This window comes from Oryzias latipes, chromosome 20, assembly GCF_002234675.1.
Source record: "Oryzias latipes chromosome 20, ASM223467v1".
NCBI lineage: Eukaryota > Metazoa > Chordata > Actinopteri > Beloniformes > Adrianichthyidae > Oryzias > Oryzias latipes.
In genome coordinates, this window is record NC_019878.2 from 8,767,240 (window position 1) to 8,787,125 (window position 19,886).

General features: G+C 38.5%; 1 protein-coding gene across 2 annotated transcripts in view; it reads right to left on the bottom strand.

Annotated features, from left to right (window-relative positions):
- Positions 1 to 19,886, bottom strand: part of LOC101161760 (partitioning defective 3 homolog) — a 409,623-nt gene that overhangs the window by 105,862 nt on the left and 283,875 nt on the right. For both annotated transcript variants that reach the window (XM_023950354.1, XM_023950353.1), the window contains 2 exons: positions 12,126 to 12,239; positions 537 to 872 (listed from right to left, as the gene is read on the bottom strand). In XM_023950354.1, the coding sequence (XP_023806122.1) occupies positions 537 to 872; positions 12,126 to 12,239 (450 nt within the window). The remainder of the gene's footprint in view (positions 1 to 536; positions 873 to 12,125; positions 12,240 to 19,886) is intronic.

Below are 19,886 nucleotides of genomic sequence, written 5' to 3' on the forward strand. Positions count from 1 at the left end.
CAGAAGCAACATTGGGTTAATCGGTCTAGTTTATTAGTCATCTGTAGGAATCAGAGATCTGTGAGGCTGAACTCTGATCTGTTGCAGCAAAAGGATTACATGTGATCCAAACAAAATGAAAAGAAGAATGAATCCGCCTGATATTAAACTGTAACTTTGGTGGAAATAGTGATATATGTTGGATTTTAGCTGTTCACACGGGGGAGTGTCATGTGTGAATGAAGAGTTGGAGAAAACCTAATATTAAAATTCTGTGTTTAATGGTGAGCTAAATGTCATTCTTGATGCATGACAGTGAACAAATACAAACAGTATTAATTTGTTGTCAGTGATTTTCAACACATTGTTAACGTACGGTGTTACACAAAGATGCAAGGCTGCTTTTTTCCACTTCAGATTCCATTTCAGTTACATTAATAGTGTAAACGGTTAAAGAGTTACGATAGTCAAAAGAATGTCAACACTGAAGCTAAAGCTCAGATGTTCAAGGTCAAACAAGAAAGACTCTGGATTGTGTTTGGACTGCTGTCGCCTACCTGTCAGGAGCAGCAGCATTCCCATTGCGAACTTTGTTGATCTGAGCATAGAGCGCCTCCAGTGGTGGTCCGTTGCTGTCAAGGTTAAGTGTTGTAGTAGGTGGAGGAGGAGGAGGAGGAGGAGGAGGGGGAGGGCCCTGAGGGCTCTGTGGGAGGTGGTAGGGGTGGCTGTAGGCGTCAGTGCTGCTGCCGTCCATGGACGAGCCCAGCGAGCCGATTCCAGCGTAGGTGTGCTCCTCGTCTGAGCTGAAGGTGCGGCTGATGACGTCTTGGATCTCGGCGTACTCTCTGTCCTTCACCTGCTTTTCCCGGAGCTCCTCTGTCTTTGCCTGTATTCTGACCCAGGAGATAAAGGAGATAAAGTCGTTTGGTATCATCCAAAAGCCCTAAATGTTTTCTGTAGACACCAATGATAGTTCATTTAGTAATATGCAGAGGTTGGGAGAAACTCCGGTTTAGAAATGTTCTTTATAGAGGACAAATTTACATGACTGGTAGTCAGGAGGACATAATCTACCCCTTGTGCTATCTTAAATGAACACCCTTACTTTCATGTGTTCTCCCTACCATGACAAAGGTGGATAAAGGTGGAAAGATTTCATGTAATCCATGGACACCAGTGAAGATCACAAATCATTGAAGAAAAAAGGTTCAGCGCACTGTCTAGTGGGTCTAGATGACCCAACTCCCAATGGTAAAGTGCCTAGGATAGCACAAGGGCTTGACAGAGTTGGACATTCTCTCAGCCAATAAACCTTTAGAGTTTAAGGAAAATCTTTTGTTGACATGATCAATGAAAAGAAGGACAGACTACCTCTGATGTGAATGCTTTATTTTGCTCCTCGCCGCTTTTGTTTGCCAGTGTTTCTGGTCCAAGAGACAGAAGTTTTCTTTCCTTTTTACCAGCGAGTTTTCAGGCACACTGTATATTTTTCACTCTTGTGTTGTCAGTTATTGTAAGCTCAAAGCTTTTTTATTGACTTTGTTTATGAAAAATGTCTGACAACTCTGTTTATGGCTGAACTCTGGCTTTTAAAGAAGATAGGATGCTATTTTGTTTACTTGGCATGGATCTGAAGGGTAAAAAAAAAATTCCTTTTATGTTTTACTGATAGCATTTTTAAAACAGAAAAAATGTTGCTACTTTGTGTCATTTTTAAACTCATTACTTGCAAGTTGTCACCACAGAGCAAAAAACGCTGCTGGAAAAGATATCAATTGTAAATTGTAAAAGTAAAAAGAAAATAAAAGAGTATTTCAATTCATTTATGACTGTGGAAAACGTATCCTTTTATGCTCTATTGGATTGTGAAATAACTGTATATTGAACAATGCTCTTTATGATTTCCTTTCCACAGAAACATAAAAATCTGTGTCATAATTTTAAAGCTGCAAGATTAGTAATTTCAAAAGGCTAGAAAAGATCTTCAATGGCAGGTTGGTTGGAAAACATGTTGGACACCAACCAGCCCCCGAGGCCTGGCTTTGGGTACCCTGAATTTAGAGACACCAATTCATCTATGAAGAATATTTTTTGACTGAGGGAGAAAACCAAAGAGCCCAGAGAAAACCCACCAGTGCATGAGGAGAACATGAAAACTCCACACATAAAAATCCTAGCCAGGATTTGAACCAGGGCGTCCTCACTGTTAGGCAAGGGTGCTAACCACTGCCCCACCATGCAGCCCTCTGCTTTATATGATTGAGAGTAAATGACATTATCATGCAATACCAGAGAAAGGACGGGTTTGAACTGTTTCCTCCAGAAAGGCGTAAATCCACCATTTAAATTCAATGTTAATTGTTAAACAGTCAAGGAAATGCCTCCTGTCAACCATAAGGTGTTATTGTTTATTAAATAATGGAATGGGATCACATAAATCCACTTCCTCCTTTAACACGCCTTAACCCCCCCCCCCCCATCTTAGTGTTGTTTTCTCTCCATGGGACTGCACAAGCCACATAAGAAAGTCTTTGTCGGGCCCTTCCTGTCCCGAAGAATGGCTGCATGTGAATGCATCTGTCCGCAACTAGGACAGGCTGAACGAGGGGGGGGGTTGACCTCCCAATGTGGCGATCAAGCAGTCGCCACCAGGCTGCTCACTGGTTCCAGATGTTACGTGCTGTAGGGTAACACAATCATCCACACACTGGTGCAACAACTCCAACTGCTGCTAGACTTTCCTGTTACCTAAGGACATATCTGACCTTTGACCCGTCCCCCTGGGTGCTGCTTCTCACTGTTGATTGACAGGTCTGTAACATGGATTGCCTCCTCGTAAAACTCCCATCTCTTGCCCTTCCCTGTATTTCAATAACGGTAATCACATTTCAAACAATCGCCATTTTTCAGTGCCAGATTAACCTAATTTTCCTATCCTGCCCATACACTGCCTTCCAAAATCCTATTTTCTTGGCATTATCTGTGGAATGGGATTTAGATGGAAGGCGTGATGCAATGTGGCGGGGACGCCGAGTCATCAATAAAGGCTTGAAGCTCATTAGATGTAACACCGCATTGTTTAGAAGCAGGTAGACGGCAATAAGTAGCTGTTTAGGGTTATGGTGGTCTCGATTCACATACCCCTTTTCAGCAACAAAAATTGAATAAATAAATAAAGCTTTACAGGGTAAAACCACCAACCACCAGGTCCTGCCAGGAAGCATCAGACAATGAAATTACAGAAGGTTCACGTAAGTCCACTGGGACCTTCAGCCCCTCTGGCATATTACAGACTAATCAGATTCATAAAAAAAATGGATTATTGACATTTAAGATGAGATAATGGCTGCGGCTAAACCAATGACATCAAGCAACAAGGAAGACATGTTTTTTTGCCCCCAGGAGTCTGATATGCTTAGGACTAATAGGTGTGTACCATTGACAGACTAACAGCAAGTTCAATACAGCTGTAAGAATATCTGACCTATTGTTTTCCTACAACACCCATAAAACCTGCAAACAAGCAAAAGTCTGTTGTTTTAGTTCGATAAAGAATTACAATCATTGCAAACATTGCTGCTATTTTGATATAGCTATTTCAGATTCAAAGGTCCTAAAATGCCGCTTAAATGACCAGCATGTAAGATTATGATGACATTAGGGAAAAAATACATACAAAGTAATGGGAAGTCAAAATTTTAAAACCCTACAATGCGTGTATTACATTTTCACAATATTTTGGTTACAAAAATGTGAGAGGGGAACGCAGCTTTTCGGAGCGCGCCAGGCTAATGCTAGTTAAAATCTACAAACATTTTGTCCAACATTTTTTAGTTCACCAATGATGTTGAGTAGTTATGAAGTGATAGATCAAAATCCTTAGGAGGAGATTTATTTGTAAATGGCACTAATACGGATTTTTTTAAATAAAATTCAAGATGGCATCCTCATCCTGAGGAAAACAAAACATCGGTTGTGAATGTAGATTTTCGTGAAGATCGCACAAATTAAAGTTTTCTTTTACTATATTGAGGGAAGGTAAAAACCACAAAATTTCCTACTTCACCACTAAATGGCCTCCAGGTCTTGTAGACATCGCATGATACCGTCAATTTCTTTAAATATCACCAACCTTGAAAAATTCTTTTGAGCCCATTGAGAGATTTTGGACTAATTAATATTTTTGATGGCTTCGTCTGCTATGATGTCATCATTTTTTTAGGGGTTTGTTCACTACGCCCAAAATTCATTTCCGGTTACTAGGTGGGTAAAAATTTTGGTGAGTTTTTCAGAATGTGGCGAGGGCAAAATTCTGGCTCAAAGGCACAGTAAGAAAGGAGAATTGCAAAAACAACATGATCCTTGTTGTCCAAGACTGCTGTCGGCCATAATTGAGGATTATGGTACAATGACTTATTGACTTTTGTACTTTCATACAGAACCAATTTCTTGTCTCAAATAACATTATCCTGTGATCTTTACCCTAAATGTCTAAAGAAGCCCCTTGCAAAGGGTTTAATAAATAATAATAAAAAGTTTTTGGATTTTAAAGAGATTTTTCTTTTGCTTCGTTGCTCATCACGTCTAAAACCTTCCCCTTTTCTTCCTGTGTCAGTCTTAGGAAACCTGCTGCTGCTTTCCACCCCTCCCGGTTCCTTTCTGGGCCCATCTTTTGCCTCTGAGACCAGGTTTCCTATGTACCATATACAGTCCATTAGCCAATTAATGGCCCTGCATGTTAACAGCGAGGAAAGGGCTGCCCACATTCAGCTGATTATTGCCGTACAGCCCCAAGCCTGTCTCGTCTCGAATGCCCTTGCCAAAAACTACAAAACTGAGAGGGCTTTTTGAACCAGCTCAGGAGGTACTCGATTAGTCCACTCTGCATTAGGGTCTGTTTTTTTTTTTTATCCAAACTTCCGTTTTGAGAAGTGACGTACAGTAAACCTGTCAAATGCTGCAGTTCCTTAAAAAGGCCATTGGAGGCATAGGGAGTCTCTTGTCAAATGACTGCACTTTAAAATTTTACATCAACAAAAAAACGATCTACCATCTGGTCTAAAAAAATCATTCCTATTTATTACTTTATTCTCTATTCACAACAAATGTGACAGCAAGAATAGTATTGTTTTCTGTTTGAATTTATTAAAGTTCAGTTTTGTGCATTGTTAGACAAATGGGTGAGCCTATAGGTTAACTCAATAACACTTTTCCTCCCCTTTGTCCAACTCAGTCGCTGTTGAAATGGGCTGAATAATGTCCAACCTGGTTCAGGATGGATTGACATTATGTAGAATCCTGTGGATTACGCTCAACATTATCAGTCTGTTGAATATGTCTATGGTTTGACCCCAAGGTCACATTTTGGCGGGATGTATTCAAAATACCTCCAAATGACTCAACTCTCAGCCCATACAATTTTTTAAAGGGGTGGGGCTAGGGGAGGTTTTTATACCGGAACTGCAGAGCATGACGTGAAAATTCTGAAATGATGTGGGACTCAATGGATCACGAAATTTAACTTTATTACCTCGTTTCAATCTCTAGGGGGCAGCACACAGATGGTTTTAGACTATTATATCAGGAAGTATCCCTTGTGCTATCCTAGACACTTTAACATTGGGAGTTGGGTCATCTAGACCCACTAGACAGTGCGTTAAACCATTTTTCTTCAATGATTTGTGAACTTCACTGGTGTCCATGGATTACATGAAATCTTTCCATCTTTATCCACCTTTGTCATGGTAGGAATTCAAAGGGGGGTCAAAATCTGATTATTGTTTAGTTAGCATTTAATGTTGCTGGATTTAACCATGCTCAACGGTTTATCCCAGAGGTGAACTCAGAATACGTAATTAGAAAAACAAAGAGAACTTGAGAAAAGTACAGATTCAAATTCTAATACAGACTCAAATTGTTAAAGCAAGGGACCATTAAGGTGGTGTAATTTTGTATGTTTATAGTTTTTAAAAGGCAGACTGTGTCTGGATCCTGATTGGCTGTAGACCTTGTCTACTGTCCAGAAAGTATTCAGTTTACCAAATCTACATACATCTTTGATTGCTAACATATCTTTCTTTTAATTATGCTGGACTTATTTTTATGTGAAGTTTTGAACTGAGTTTAAAAAGAAAGAAAAAAGTGTGAAAATGTTCACATCTGTTTGAAGAAAGTGTATTAAGTGTGTAGTGATGGCCTTAAAACATCTAGAATAATTGTAAAAAAGAAAGTTGACAATCAGATTTTGCCTTTTGCGTGTTTTTTTTAGAACATAAATCCCACAATAATGGAAAAACCACTGAGCTCCTTTATTAAAATCCTTCCATTAGGACTTGTTTCTACACTTTACTACTTTAGAAACCGTCAATGACTATTAATCAAATGTTCAGCTAAAACAGAATTTCCTACAACCATGTTTGATGAAGTCTCTGGCAAGAATATATGGATGTTTAAAACTATTCTCCCACAGTCGAAGTTGTTATTGTACATAGACTAAAAACAAAGTGTTGCTTTCTGATGCCTGGATTCGATTGTTTCTATCAAATATTGTCTCATCAAAACTTGCAGGGAATTGTGTCGGTGAAGAACGACAAAATCCCCCAACTTGGTGGTGAAACTGAGCCGATAATGCAATCACAGAGATAATTGGTCTGGTTTGGCAGTGTTAATTCACAGTGTTAATAATCATATTAGGCTGATGTAGGTATCAATATAATTACAAATGGAATCATAGTTTCCAATCAGCCAATTGGACCTTGCTTTGAACTCTGCAAATGAGATTCAGACAGCATGTGAGAATAATGAGATGGTTTGACAAAGTGGGAAGATATTTCTGCTTCTGTAATCTCCAGAACAAAAAAAAGAAAAGAAAAAGCCGAATAATTTACTTTGAAATTATTTTCTTTCTTTGATTGGGGACCAAAAATGAAAGGAAGAAAAGTCGTCACGTCTTATCCACGTTTGAAGAAACTACAGTACGGTGACTAGTTTAGTAAAGCCTAGTCAGGATTTGTTTGTTCGGAGTCAGCAGTAACTTTTGACAACAAACAAACGAAAGTTGGCGAGAAAAGAAAGCTGTGATGTGCTCTGCTGTGGTCTGCAAAAGGGAAATGAAGGAGTGGCAGAGAGACTGCTGGTGGCTGATTAGAAGCCAAGCAGAGCTGGGCAGATAACAGAAAAGGGACATCATAATCAGCTGCCGCAGACAAAGACAGAGAAAATGGAGACGGGTTCACAAAAAAACAATGTCAGATTGGCGCCGTGTGCTGTCTCTTTGGCCACAGAAATATAATTTCAGGACTAGCATGTGCACAGATAAGCCAGAGAGTGATAGAAGCCCCACCAACAAAACCTCCCATGTGTGTTTTTTAGTCCTTTAGTCCACCGGCTCTGCTTGTGTGAGATTTTCGCCTATTACCTGAAGCTGGTCAGAGGGACAGTTGTACCTGGAGTCCACTCTGAGCTGTCTTGGTATCTTCCATGGGTTAAATGAAACGTTTTCGAGCTAAAACACTAATCAACGTCAGATTTGCTGCAGGTTTGGACTATTGACTGTAAATAAATTTGGACTGAGTGACCCCTACCCCTTGCCTTCCAAAAAGGAAGTAACTGCTGATTCCAAGAAGCCAAAATCCCATCGACTTCTATAGAGAAATAAACAGCTATTACTCATATGTCAGGATAACTGTTCTTGATCTGATATCTTTTTTTAACTGGCCAATCAGATGACTCAATAAAAGCACGTGGTCTCACGTTGAAGTCGGAAACTTTTAATTGTCAGACTCTCCTAAGCCCCTTTTCAGGTGGCAGGGGTGTGGCCTTCCAACAAGCTCACTCCTGATAGAAGACACATAGAAAGAATGACTTAAACTGACTTGGACCAATCACTGCTTACTGACAATTTGTGGCTCCAACACAGTGACAAACATATCACGACAAAAAGGCGACATGAATTGACTTTGTTTGTTAAAGCCAGAAGAAAAGTCATTTTTTATATGTGATGTCACACTCACTCGGTCCAGTCATAACATATAGTCAATGTTTTGCACTCGATGGTGCCAGTCTCTGGAACTATATCTACAAGAGTTTACCTAACACAATACAAAACAATAGTATTTTATTGATCCCAAGGGGAATTAAACCTTTTCAGTACAACCTAGAACAAGACAGACAACAATTTTGATGTCACCAATGGGACTCTGAATGGCAATTGTAATGGGACTAGAACAATGGCTGTAAATATCTCCACCCAACATATTGATACTCTGCAAACAGGCAATCTGGTCAGACAGAGTAAGGCCAAATCCAAATTGGTTCCATAACCCTTCGACTTCTCCCTATCCCTCAAAGCGAGGGATAAATGTGATATGGAAAAAATAGGGTATGTCCGAATTCCAACCCTAACCCTTACATAGTGCACTATATAGTGCGTTCACCCCTTTGTAGTGCTGTCCGAATCTACAATTCCAAAATCGAGTTCCCTAGAAATTTACCACCTGTGTGCATCGATGCTGACTAGATCAGCGAATATAGACCACAATGCATTTTTTACCAAAAAAATGTATTCAAATGTATTTTTTTGATAAACCATCAATGTTTTAACTTAAGAGGACAGTGGACTCATAAATAATCGTCGCAAAACGCTCATTTTAATTAGATTTTAACTTTGTGAAATTGATGACGTCATATCCGCCATTAACAAAAAAAAAATAATGAGCATGGTGTCTGAATTGCTTCTAAAATTCACGGCACTACATGGTGCCACACTATATAGTTTTTTAGTCGTTATGGGGTTAGGGTGGGAATTCGGACATAACAATAGAGTCTTCGAATTCGGATGTTGCTACCTCTCGATGACATCATTGATAGTCACCGGAATTCTACATTAGCGGATAGCTGCAAGCACTAGCAAAATACATATCATCAGTTTTATAACAATAAAAAGTCATGCAGACACAAAAACTCAATATTTATATTTAAATGTAAAATTCTGTGGTTCAGAGCACAACCACTACAGCTTCAAATGCCCCTACAATTGGGAGCAGTAGGAGTATGGAAACAATTAAAATTCAGTTGAGGTTTTGTTGAATCTTAAATCACTAAAAATGCACAAACTTGAGTTTGAATAAATCCCAAACACCAGGTCGGAAAATGCATTTAAACCCTCATTTGTGATTATTAAAACGACAAAGCAAATTACAATAAAATTTTTGTGACACTTGATTCTAAATAGGTTAATTTTTGAGTACATTTGAAATTTTTCAATATTTATGTTTCCTATTTGAAACCATCCCCTAGTGGCCATTTGAGGATCTGCAACATTCAATCATTTAAACTCTGGAAAAGAAGTTGGAAGGTTTCAGCACTAAGAAGATCCAGTACAGATGGAACAGACTCAAACTTTTATGAACTCTCTTCTCCATCATTTGCAGTCATAAGTGCCTGACAAGACATCAATAGAGCGTAATATTTTTACTTAAACTAAATGGATTGTATCTGTAAGGACCACAGGCCAAACCATCAATTGCAAGAATACCATCAAGGTCAGAGTTTTTAAATAAATGATTATACCTTGCTCATTGCAGAGTAAAAAGGGGCAGGCTCTGGGAATTAATCTGTTTCACCTCCTTGCTGACTCCTATTTTGGATCACTAAAAGCTGCTGTCAAAACGTCTGTTCGAATTAATGATCGCTAATGTCAGCCGAGCCGGGAGTTTGGCTCCAGTCCGTTCCGGGTCGTGCTGACATGCAGAGCAGCCAGACAACTGCCAGCTTCCTGAGCCTGGAATGGGCCGATCCATAATTTCATAAAAGCACTCTGGAATAGCCAGTCTCCATGTCAAGTGTGGCAATCAATCAGGACATATGACTTATGTGGAGAACTTCGACAATCAAATGTATCACTCTTGGAGTGTAAAACAGGGGTGCTACGGAAAAATACAAGGGGTAATGGATTTCTAAGCTGTCATTCCGCTGAACCCCGATGCTTTGAATATCGACTTGGCTTCATGGCAGGTTGCTTTATTATTACCCACCCAAATTTCCCTTAGGATTCCCTTTCCATTAACTGAGGGACAATCACAGCCGGCCTGAGAGATGGGATTTGGGGAAAGGTACAAAGAATTAGGCGGCACTTCTGCATAGGAAGCCCAGACATGCAGAACGGACACAAACGAGACAGGGAATCAGAATGGGGCTGCAAGACAAAGCAGCTGAAGTGTGTGACAGCAGGAAGAAGACAAGGGGTAGAGACTGGATTTAAATGGCTTGTATCTGTTTGTGGGAAGGGTATGCGCCATACATAATTCATGCCCTCTGTGTGCCTGTCTTGATTCCGCTGCTTAGCATGACAGTTGTTTGGTAGCTGCTAAAAGAGGGGGTAGATCTGGATGGAGAACCAGGGTCTCCAGAGCCCGAATGGGCCGGGCCCTCCGCCAGAGAGCAGTCAATGGATAGGACCTTCAATGCAAAAAGAAATGGGCAACATCGATTGTCTCTGAGCGAGACGTCCAGATGTTCCATTCAGGGGAGAGGGCTTTTGTGAAACTTTTAGAGTTTTACGTCAGTCTGTGTCTTACATTTTCAATCTGACTCTTCCCTGGCTGTAAGAGGGAGCGCTACCAGAGCCCATTGTTTTGATTCAATTAACTGCTGTTACCAACGGCCCTTTGATTGGTGACTTCATTTGGATGGAGGACAACAATGTGGACAGTGAGCTGCCATTTCATTCATTCTGCTTCCAATGCCATATTCTCCATTGGGAAGAATGAAATCGGGCTGGACTGTGAGGGAAAGGAAGCCAAAGCCACGTCCCCTTCTGCCTAAATTTTCATCCAATGCTGGAAGACGCCATGCTGAGAACTGTATAGATGGAAACAATGTGTTTTTGGGTGAGTGCAGTGACCCCTTGATTATTCCGGGAGTTACCTTTAAAAAAAAACCCATGAAAACCTAGAAACTACGGTGGCCCTGAAGTGCAAATTACACTATGAAATAACTCATAATAACTCACATGCTCTATACTATACTAATTACAAAACTTTTATGAGTATTGAAGAAGAATTTTACAAATCTCAAAGCTCAAAAATCAATTAATGATGCCCCATAGCACCTATCTTTACTGGTTTCTCATCGTATTTAAGTTTTTTAACGTTTCAGTTTGATTTCTGGACATTACTTTTGTTTTCTGAAACAGTTCTTTTTCTGGAATTGTGTTTTGGGGTCTAGAATTTTCTTTTGATTTCTAAAATTTACTTTTTAAAAATTTTTTATTTGTTATGCTTTTTCAATTGTCATTGATGTGATTTGGACTTTAGGGCTACCGTGGAAATCCAAAAGTAGTCAACTATATGTTTAACAATCATCATAGATGTTTTAAGGCTGTAAAACTCATCACTACACACTTTATACACTTTTCTCAGACACACATAAACATGTTCACACTTTTCCTTCATGTTTAAACTCTCAAAGTTGAAATCTTCATAGAAAAATAAATCCTATATTGTAGAACGAAAACACGGATCTGATCGTGATAGAGATTTATGTAAATTTGGCGAACTGAATAGCCTCTGAACAGCAGATTGATTGACAATGTCAACAGCCAATCAAAATACAGAACCCAATGTGCCTTTTAAACTAAAGAATGAAGCAATCATTGCTTGAAAGGGAATTTTTAGACGGACACAATAGGCTATTTATTTTACAATGGTGCAATGGATAGTAATGGGTTAAATGGTAAAAGGCGTATACTTATATAGCACTTTCTGCCCTCTTTTGAAGGCCCAAAGTTCTTTACAGTCACAATCCCATTCACCAATGCACACACACATTCACACACTGATGGCGGCTCTGCTGCCGAACACTGGCGCCAACCTCCACCAAAGGCAAGGTAGGGTTCAGTGTCTTACCCAAAGACGATTCGACGCATGGGCGTGCAAGGCGGGATTCGAACCTGCAATCTTATGATCATGGGTCGACCGCCCTACCGCTGCCCCACAGCCGCCCAATAATTAATAATAATTAATAACATTTCTCAAAATGTCTAAATAGGATATTAATAATGAATAAATAAAGTTACATAATTTGTATCTATACCCAGAAAGTGTACTTGTTTTGCCTTTTTGCCCCCATCCCTGCATCCTACAAACCTTTCTCTTTCTATCTTCATCTGGAGAGTCTCTTCCTCTGGCGCCTCCCCAGTTTTAGATTTGCTGGAGCTTCTCCTCTCTATCTGGTCCTCACCCTTTCGTTGCTTTCCAAACCTGCAGAAACAGAAAAGAAAAGCCGGATATATAAAAATGTGTATTGGTGATTTAGCAAAAGCTAGAGTGTCAATAATTCCTTGCCCAATATGAATATTTAGATAGGGCTGTGTTGCTTCCTTTATCTGGGGAAATTGAGGTGAAACACTGCAGGAAATGAAAGTGTCAAGCTGTCAAAATCAGCAAGTTGCTCTTGTATTGTGGAGACAACACAGGAGATGTCTCTCTGGGCAATAATCCGATAATGAAGCAATAACTTGGCCTCTTTCATATAAATGGAATCAGAAAGCGTCAAGTCACACCAATAGATAAGACAAAAGTGAATTCACTTTTAGAAAAGTCTCTTTGAGAGACAGAAGAAGCATTTAGAGGGTTTTGGTGTGAAAAGTGGAAATAACAAAATGTGGATAAACTCTTGGTTTCTGTCTAGAGTTGACGATGAAAGTTTATGATGGAGCTTTGAGAAGAGGTAACCAACAAATTAAACAGAATTACTTCTAGATTTGAATGTATCAGTGTTGTCATACTAGTATATTTGGGAAAGCTTCAAGATATGAACATCAATTAAAACTAAATGCAACACAAAAGTTAGGCTAAATCAAATGAAAAAGAAGAACATATAGAAAGTCTCCCACACTCGACAGGCAAAAACAGCAAAATATGGAGTTAATTGTTTTATATTCCAAATAATACTTCATAGCTCATACTATCTGCTTGTAAAGAAAATTAAACTATATTAACAATTAAGGATGATGTCATCGTGCTGCTGTTTTTGCATTGTCAGGTTATTCTGGTAAAAATCTATCAGCGTAATGTTCAGATAAAGTTTTGTCACCATTTATTGAATCTGAAAGTTGAACCCTTTACCAACCGAGAATTTAGCTCCAGTGTTGACATCCTTTCAACAACAATAGGTCATTTTAGCGGATTTTGAAGCGGAGAAAAGCAGTTTTGCACTGATACGCAACAAGAGTGAAGTGGATACGCAATGCACAAATCCGCTGATTCTGTCATGAAAAATAGTACTTTTGCGCCATTGTAAAGCTGATATGCAAAGCCACTTTTCCCCATGTCAGAATCCATTGATTCATGTTGAGCGTGGGAAAACGGTCGAAGAGTTACGGTGTGTCAAAGAGCGTGTCTTATTTAGGTGTTTGTTGCCGGTGCAATATTGGTGCTATCCACCGTACAGTTTTAAGCCAGATGCCAACTTAGTTGAGGAAAACAAAGACGTACATGGATCTATTTGTCTGCAAGTGGATGCATTAAAATGAAATGGAGCAGAGAGCTTGTGGCTTGCCGATTGTAGCTTCTATATCTTTTTTCAAAGAGTATTTTTTCATTTGCTCCTGATTTATGATTTGAATTTTAATTGATTTTAGCTTAATTGTTTTTATAAATGTCCTCCACCATGGGGAAAATGCTAACATGTTAAAAACACCAAAAACAATTGTCATTGGAGTGGGTCTTTAGCAATAAGCATTTATGCAATTTTTTCACGTTGTTGGATCGCGGTCAGTAGCATTGTAGGAAAGAAAAGACATCTAGCATAACACCTGTTAGAAAAGTAGACAGATGAAGGAAAAAACTTGCATAAGAAAGAACAAATATGGAGAACAGATTAGGTAACAATCACGTTGCTAAACTGCTGAGTTGTTTTCCAAAGCTGTTCAATGTTTGAAAGTACAAACTTTAATAAAAGAGCAGGCAGTGCAACCAAACAGCCCAGTTAGAGTGTTGAGCAGCTACTGTATGGGCCCCGGGACAAAGCCTCAGAGGAGACACGCAAGGCCGTGAAGGCATGTTGTTCCAGTCAGAAGAAACTCAATAAATATAATCACAGACAAAGCCTCTATTGTATCGAGCAGTTGTGTTACTCAAATTAACTCAGTGCTGTTTATACACAGGCATCGATTGTGATGTTTCACTTGTTTTTTGTTGTTGTTGTTTCTTGCACAGTGCAGTTCAATCTCAGATAGGGATGAAATTAGGCTCTGCAGTCTCACAGCGCCAGTTCATTTTTGCTTACTCCCTAAAGCTGAGCCTTCTCTGACAGAAGAAAAAGTTTCTCTCAAAACTGAAGAATTGCATCAGACGAGGTTGATTTGAGGCAGGTGGGGAGAGAATAGATATAGTCATGAACTGTGAGTCTGCAGGTATGTTTATTAGTCCGCTTTACCGTAAAAGCAACTGGACTTAATTTTATGCAAATGGAGGATCTGGTAAAGGCTATTCTGGAATTACAATGCTTTCAATATGCTGTGGCTACACGTCTGCTTTAAGGCTTGGAAAAAAAAATACAAAGGCAGAGAAAGCCCTTTCTAAATTTTATGGCACAGATCTAATACATTACCTGATTATTTAATCAACAAATGGCTCTGGTAAGCTAAAACTTTGTAATAGAGCTGGGAATGCTAATAATAATGACTTAGCTATTTATCACCAGAGCAGGTTACAGCTCGTTTTGCCCCACTTCAAGGACTTTAAGTCTCTGAGTGAAATTCCTCCGCTACCTTTCCTAGACATTTCTTTCTTTCTTTTTTTATTTAGAATCCACAATCTATTGAATAATAAGATATCAAGTAAACTTTAAGATATTTTTAGATGAAAAAACAAGTTTAGTGATTTCAATGAATCCTGGGTAAAATATCGTTATTATGCATTTTAACGATTTTTTCACAAAAGAATGAAATGTGTTGTATGTCGTATTGAGTCATACTGTGTCAGTTTGAACACCAAGTTGCAGCAAAAAGAAGTATAATAAAGTTTCATATATTCGTTTGTACGTATATATATATATATATATATATATATATATACACAAAAAAGCAACACCACAAAGGTGAACTGCGATATAGCTTGAGAACCCTCTGTACTATACTGTAGTGCACACGTACTGTATGTAATCACTGTGTCTATCTATCTATCTATCTATCTATCTATCTATCTATCTATCTATCTATCTATCTATCTATCTATCTATCTATCTATCTATCTATCTATCTATCTATCTATCTATCTATCTATCTATCTATCTATCTATCTATCTATCTATCTATCTATTTATCTATCTATCTATCTATCTATCTTGGGCGTTCTGATTGGTTTTAGGCACATCAATCTATCTCCTCTGTTCTGTGTCTCTTTATACAGACTGCGTCCAGTTTGCCAAATGTAAATCCATCTTAAATCGCAATCAAAACTTTTTTTTCGATTCTTAATCACTAGACCTACAGTTTGGACACACCTTCTCATTCTGAGAAGGTGTGTCCAAACTTTTGGTCTGTACTGTACATACTCTGAACGTTTTTAACTTTAGGAGTTTCAATAAGAGAGGAAAGCTTAAAAAATAATAATTTCTACCTGAGAGAAGTGTATAAAGTGTGTAGTAAACCTTATAACATCTGTTGTCCTATTTTGTGGATTTCACCAACAGGGTTTTGTTGGACACAAATAAAGCTTTTTATTTTCAAACAAACAAAAATTGCCAAAATCGTTACAAGTGTAACTACAAATAATGTTTTGTTTACTTGGTCATCGCCTGCCTGCCAATGGGAGCCTTGATAAACCTTGATAATTATTCAAAACATAAATGGTGCACAAACACCTCCCTTATATAATGCACCTTGTCAATTTCCCTTATATTACACATCAAAACATGACACATCTTTTCAATAAGACTGATGTTCTAACTGGGGTAAAAAATTTCAAAGGTTTGACATGACAGTAATGAGTGTCAGATGAGGCGATGAAACCATTTGTAAAAACACCTGTGCCACATTTTCACCAAACAAGCCAAGTATCAGAAAAAAAATCTATTGGAAATGAGACATTAAGTTCTATAATAAGATATTGATTGGCAGCTGCATCTTATGGATGGGAGGCAAATAGTACTTTGTTCAGAAATCTGAGTATTTTTTTTCTTTTCTTTTTTTCTCATATTGTCTAGACTGCAGTATCTGCCACATTTTCAACGACAAAAACATTAAAATGTTTGTATAAATATATTAAACAGACAAGCACTTTTAATAATCAATTATTCAATGCAAATTCCGCATTGGTTTACCTAACGGGGTAGCCTACACTTAACATATGCTTCGCATAATTTATACCATGATCCGGGTGAATACTCCATTCTGAAAAGTAATAATGGACACCTAAAAAAGAAAAGTTCCGGTCACATATCTTAAAAATCACTGCGCAGACAAACGATGCTTCATCATCTGGACAAAAACAAGCGGTAAGAGGTGAATTTTCTCCGAACTGATGCATTATACAACCCATTGTGACTACCAGCATATATATCGCTTTCCTTTGCCGCTGCAGTCCAAATCGGGCCGGCTCAGCGCGTTGTCATATTTCGGTTACAACGTGCGGCACCACTTGACAAATAGTCCGCTTTTTATAAAAGCCATCGGAACTGAAAACATAAAACGATTAAAAACTGACTGAATATATATTTTCTTTTGTAAGTGACCATGGCATAAGCGGAATAATTGCCTTTGAAGTTTGCATTATCATCGGACAGCTCAGGCTTCCACAGCGGGCGTTAATTTCTGATAATGCACACTTCGTGGACCATTATCTCTTACATAACCGCCTATTATAATATATTACCTAACTTTTAGATGTCAGAATTACAAAAGAATGTTTGGTTTCAGTATCTATAACACAAAGTAAAACACAGTTTTTTAGGTTAGTCATTCCAAAAATTGCTAACTAAATATGAACACACCATTAAACTTACAACTTAATAGTTGTCTGTTTATATATTAGCAAGATGAAACATCCATTTTACAAAACTCAGTTGTATAGTGGTTAAAGAATTTGAAAAGAAAACAGTTTTTATTTGAAAGACCAATTTGATGCCTTTTTAGAAAAATCCTGGTTTTCTAGCAATGTTGCTAGCGCTAAAATAAAGAGTGAACAGGACAAAAATAGGTGAAAAATAGAGACCCAATGTGTGCAGTACTGGTGAATGGAGTAAGCCTAAGTTATTGGGAATCTTTGTATTTAATAAATGGGGTCACTAAAGACGCGTAAAGCCTTGGTAGCAGTAATGCGGGCTAGCTATGCTAACAACATATTTAGAAACAAAATTTCTGTGCTGCTTCAGATGAACCACTTTGTAGGGATTAATCATTAAAACCAAAGGAATACAAGAGAAAATGCATGCAACAATTGAACTTACACATTGATAAACCAGAATCAACATTGCGTATGAAACGCCACCCTTAGACTTGCATTATCTGTACACAGGCAGTAGTAACATCTGACTAATAGGATTTCTTCCTTTAAAAAATTAATCTGGTAATTAATACTGTACCAGGGAAGGCCTTCAAAGCTCAACACCCTTTTTTTCTCTGAGTTCAGTTTCTTTTCTGAAGTGGTATTAGGCATGTCCTGATAAAAGCCAATAGCTGATATAGCTGTGACTCCAATTTTGTAGTCAAAATGAATTGATAAAAATACTTAAAAAGATAGAGCAGAGACTAAAGTGCAATGTCCTTATGAGAAAGAAAAATCTTGACTGGGTTTCTTTAATAAAAGTATCAATTTTAGCCGTTTTATGATTTCTTCTAAAAACTCACTCCTTCAGTAAACCAATCTGTTTCATGCAACAAAAAGAAGACCATGAATGTTGAAGAAATCCAGAAAAAGCTGACTCTTGTGTACATTGGATCACTTTGCACGGGTCATGCAAAAAAGAATAATGTCATGCAGAGAGTATTCATGACCTCCAGGCTATTTATTCCTTCCAGCTACTTATTAAAGTTTGGCCACAATGATGACTGATTTGTTATCCGATATAGTTTGGATGGCATGTCATCTAGCATGCGATGGCACTTATAATACGTGTTTTATTGTAATGGTCGGTGATGTGGTGAGACAAAGAGAGAAATACTCCAAAGTTCAATCCAAGTGCTCTACATTTGTCATTTGTTGACAGTGTCTCATAAAATGACAAAAAAAATTAACACTGCTGTACATTCCATGTGTTGCCGGGAAGCTGGAGTTGCTCCACACTTTTACTGGGAGAAGGAGTCAGTAAATATCAACTACTCAATACGATACATCATCATATATCAGACGAAAAAACGGAGAGGGTTTATAATACTGGCATTGGCTATCTAATCCATCATCTTCATCGGGTAGTAATTTGTCATGGCCTCCATCAAAACTGAGGAGTGAAAAGTTAAAGGCAGAATTTACAGAGACAAAGAAATGAAGGTAGATATTGTGAAGTCGTAAAATCTTTAACCTTGGGTAGTATTAAATTTGAACGCGCTTTACTGACCTAAAAAGAAGAAAAGCAAAACATGCTTCCTTTAAAGCAAACGGAGGAACATGGTGGATTGCTTGATTTAACCTCAGATGAGTTTTAAAATATTCTCAATTTTTCAAAGCTGCAGACGGAACCAGGTGAGTGTGGGAGAAAGAGACTGCATCTATCAATTTGAGTACATGATGAGAAGATAATTTCAAGGGCAGACAAAGAGAATCATTACGGTTTCTGCTCGGCCAACCTGAAAGTTAATCCGTATCTCCTGGGGCGAAGTCCCCCACAGCCGTCTGATGTGGTGTCTGAAGAACCATCACCTGGAACCGCACTGGTGGCAGTCAGGAGGAAAATAAATAACAGAGCCTCCTCCTGCCTCGAATGTCATGGCAATAAGATGCAAAGCACCCTTAAAACAAAAAAAAGGAAACCCCGGCCCTCCAAGAGAAGAGCATGAAGTGCAGAAAAAATGGCTCAAATGACAAATTATTTGTGATTCCCTGTCCAGTTTGATGTTTAATGATAAACTGGTATGATTTTAAACTGGTAATTTCATGACAGAAAACCCCAAAGATACAAATTACCTCTGGTCAAAAGTAAATTTAGAATAATATTTTTAGAATTCACAACTACTCCAGATACAGTACTTTTATTACAGAACTTTGCTAGCCCTGTTACAAACAACACAATTGGATTTGGGTCCGAAATGAACACTCTTGTCAAACGTGGGTACATTTTCTGCCTGACTAATACAATTTAGAAGGCCATTTGCTACATCGCAGGTACAGTATTTTCCGCATTATAAGGTGCATTTAAAAGCCATAAATTTGTTAAATGTCGTCCGGAGAACCGCATATAGTGTTCCCCCGCTTATATGCGTTTCAATACTCGCAGATTTTTTTTTTTTTTGTTCAGACACGTGACTCCTCCGGTTCATCACAAAAACTCACGACGCTTCTATGAGACTTTTCTGTCCGAAGGGATGCTGTGGGAATTTCTGAGGAGGGGAGCAAAGAGTACGCCAGCCTTCCTTGCTGACGGCTAAGGAATATTTCCACCAGTTCCTGAGTCACTATAATAAAGTTTGTGCCCCTGCACTGAGAAATGGCATCAGCTGACGATAAGAAGATAATCGCGGAGAATACTGTACTTCATCCAGAGCAGGAGTGAAGAAGATGCCCTCTCGCACTTAACTGATGAAGAGAGAGACACAGAGAGACACTCCTAATGAGGGTTATAAAGTACGCTATGGTATAGTCTATTGCTCTGAATAAAAAGAAAACTCTTAATGTTGAGCAATATTCTTTAACACATGTTTCACACAGCATCAGAAATGTTTCAGAATGGTTTTGTTGAGTACGGATAGG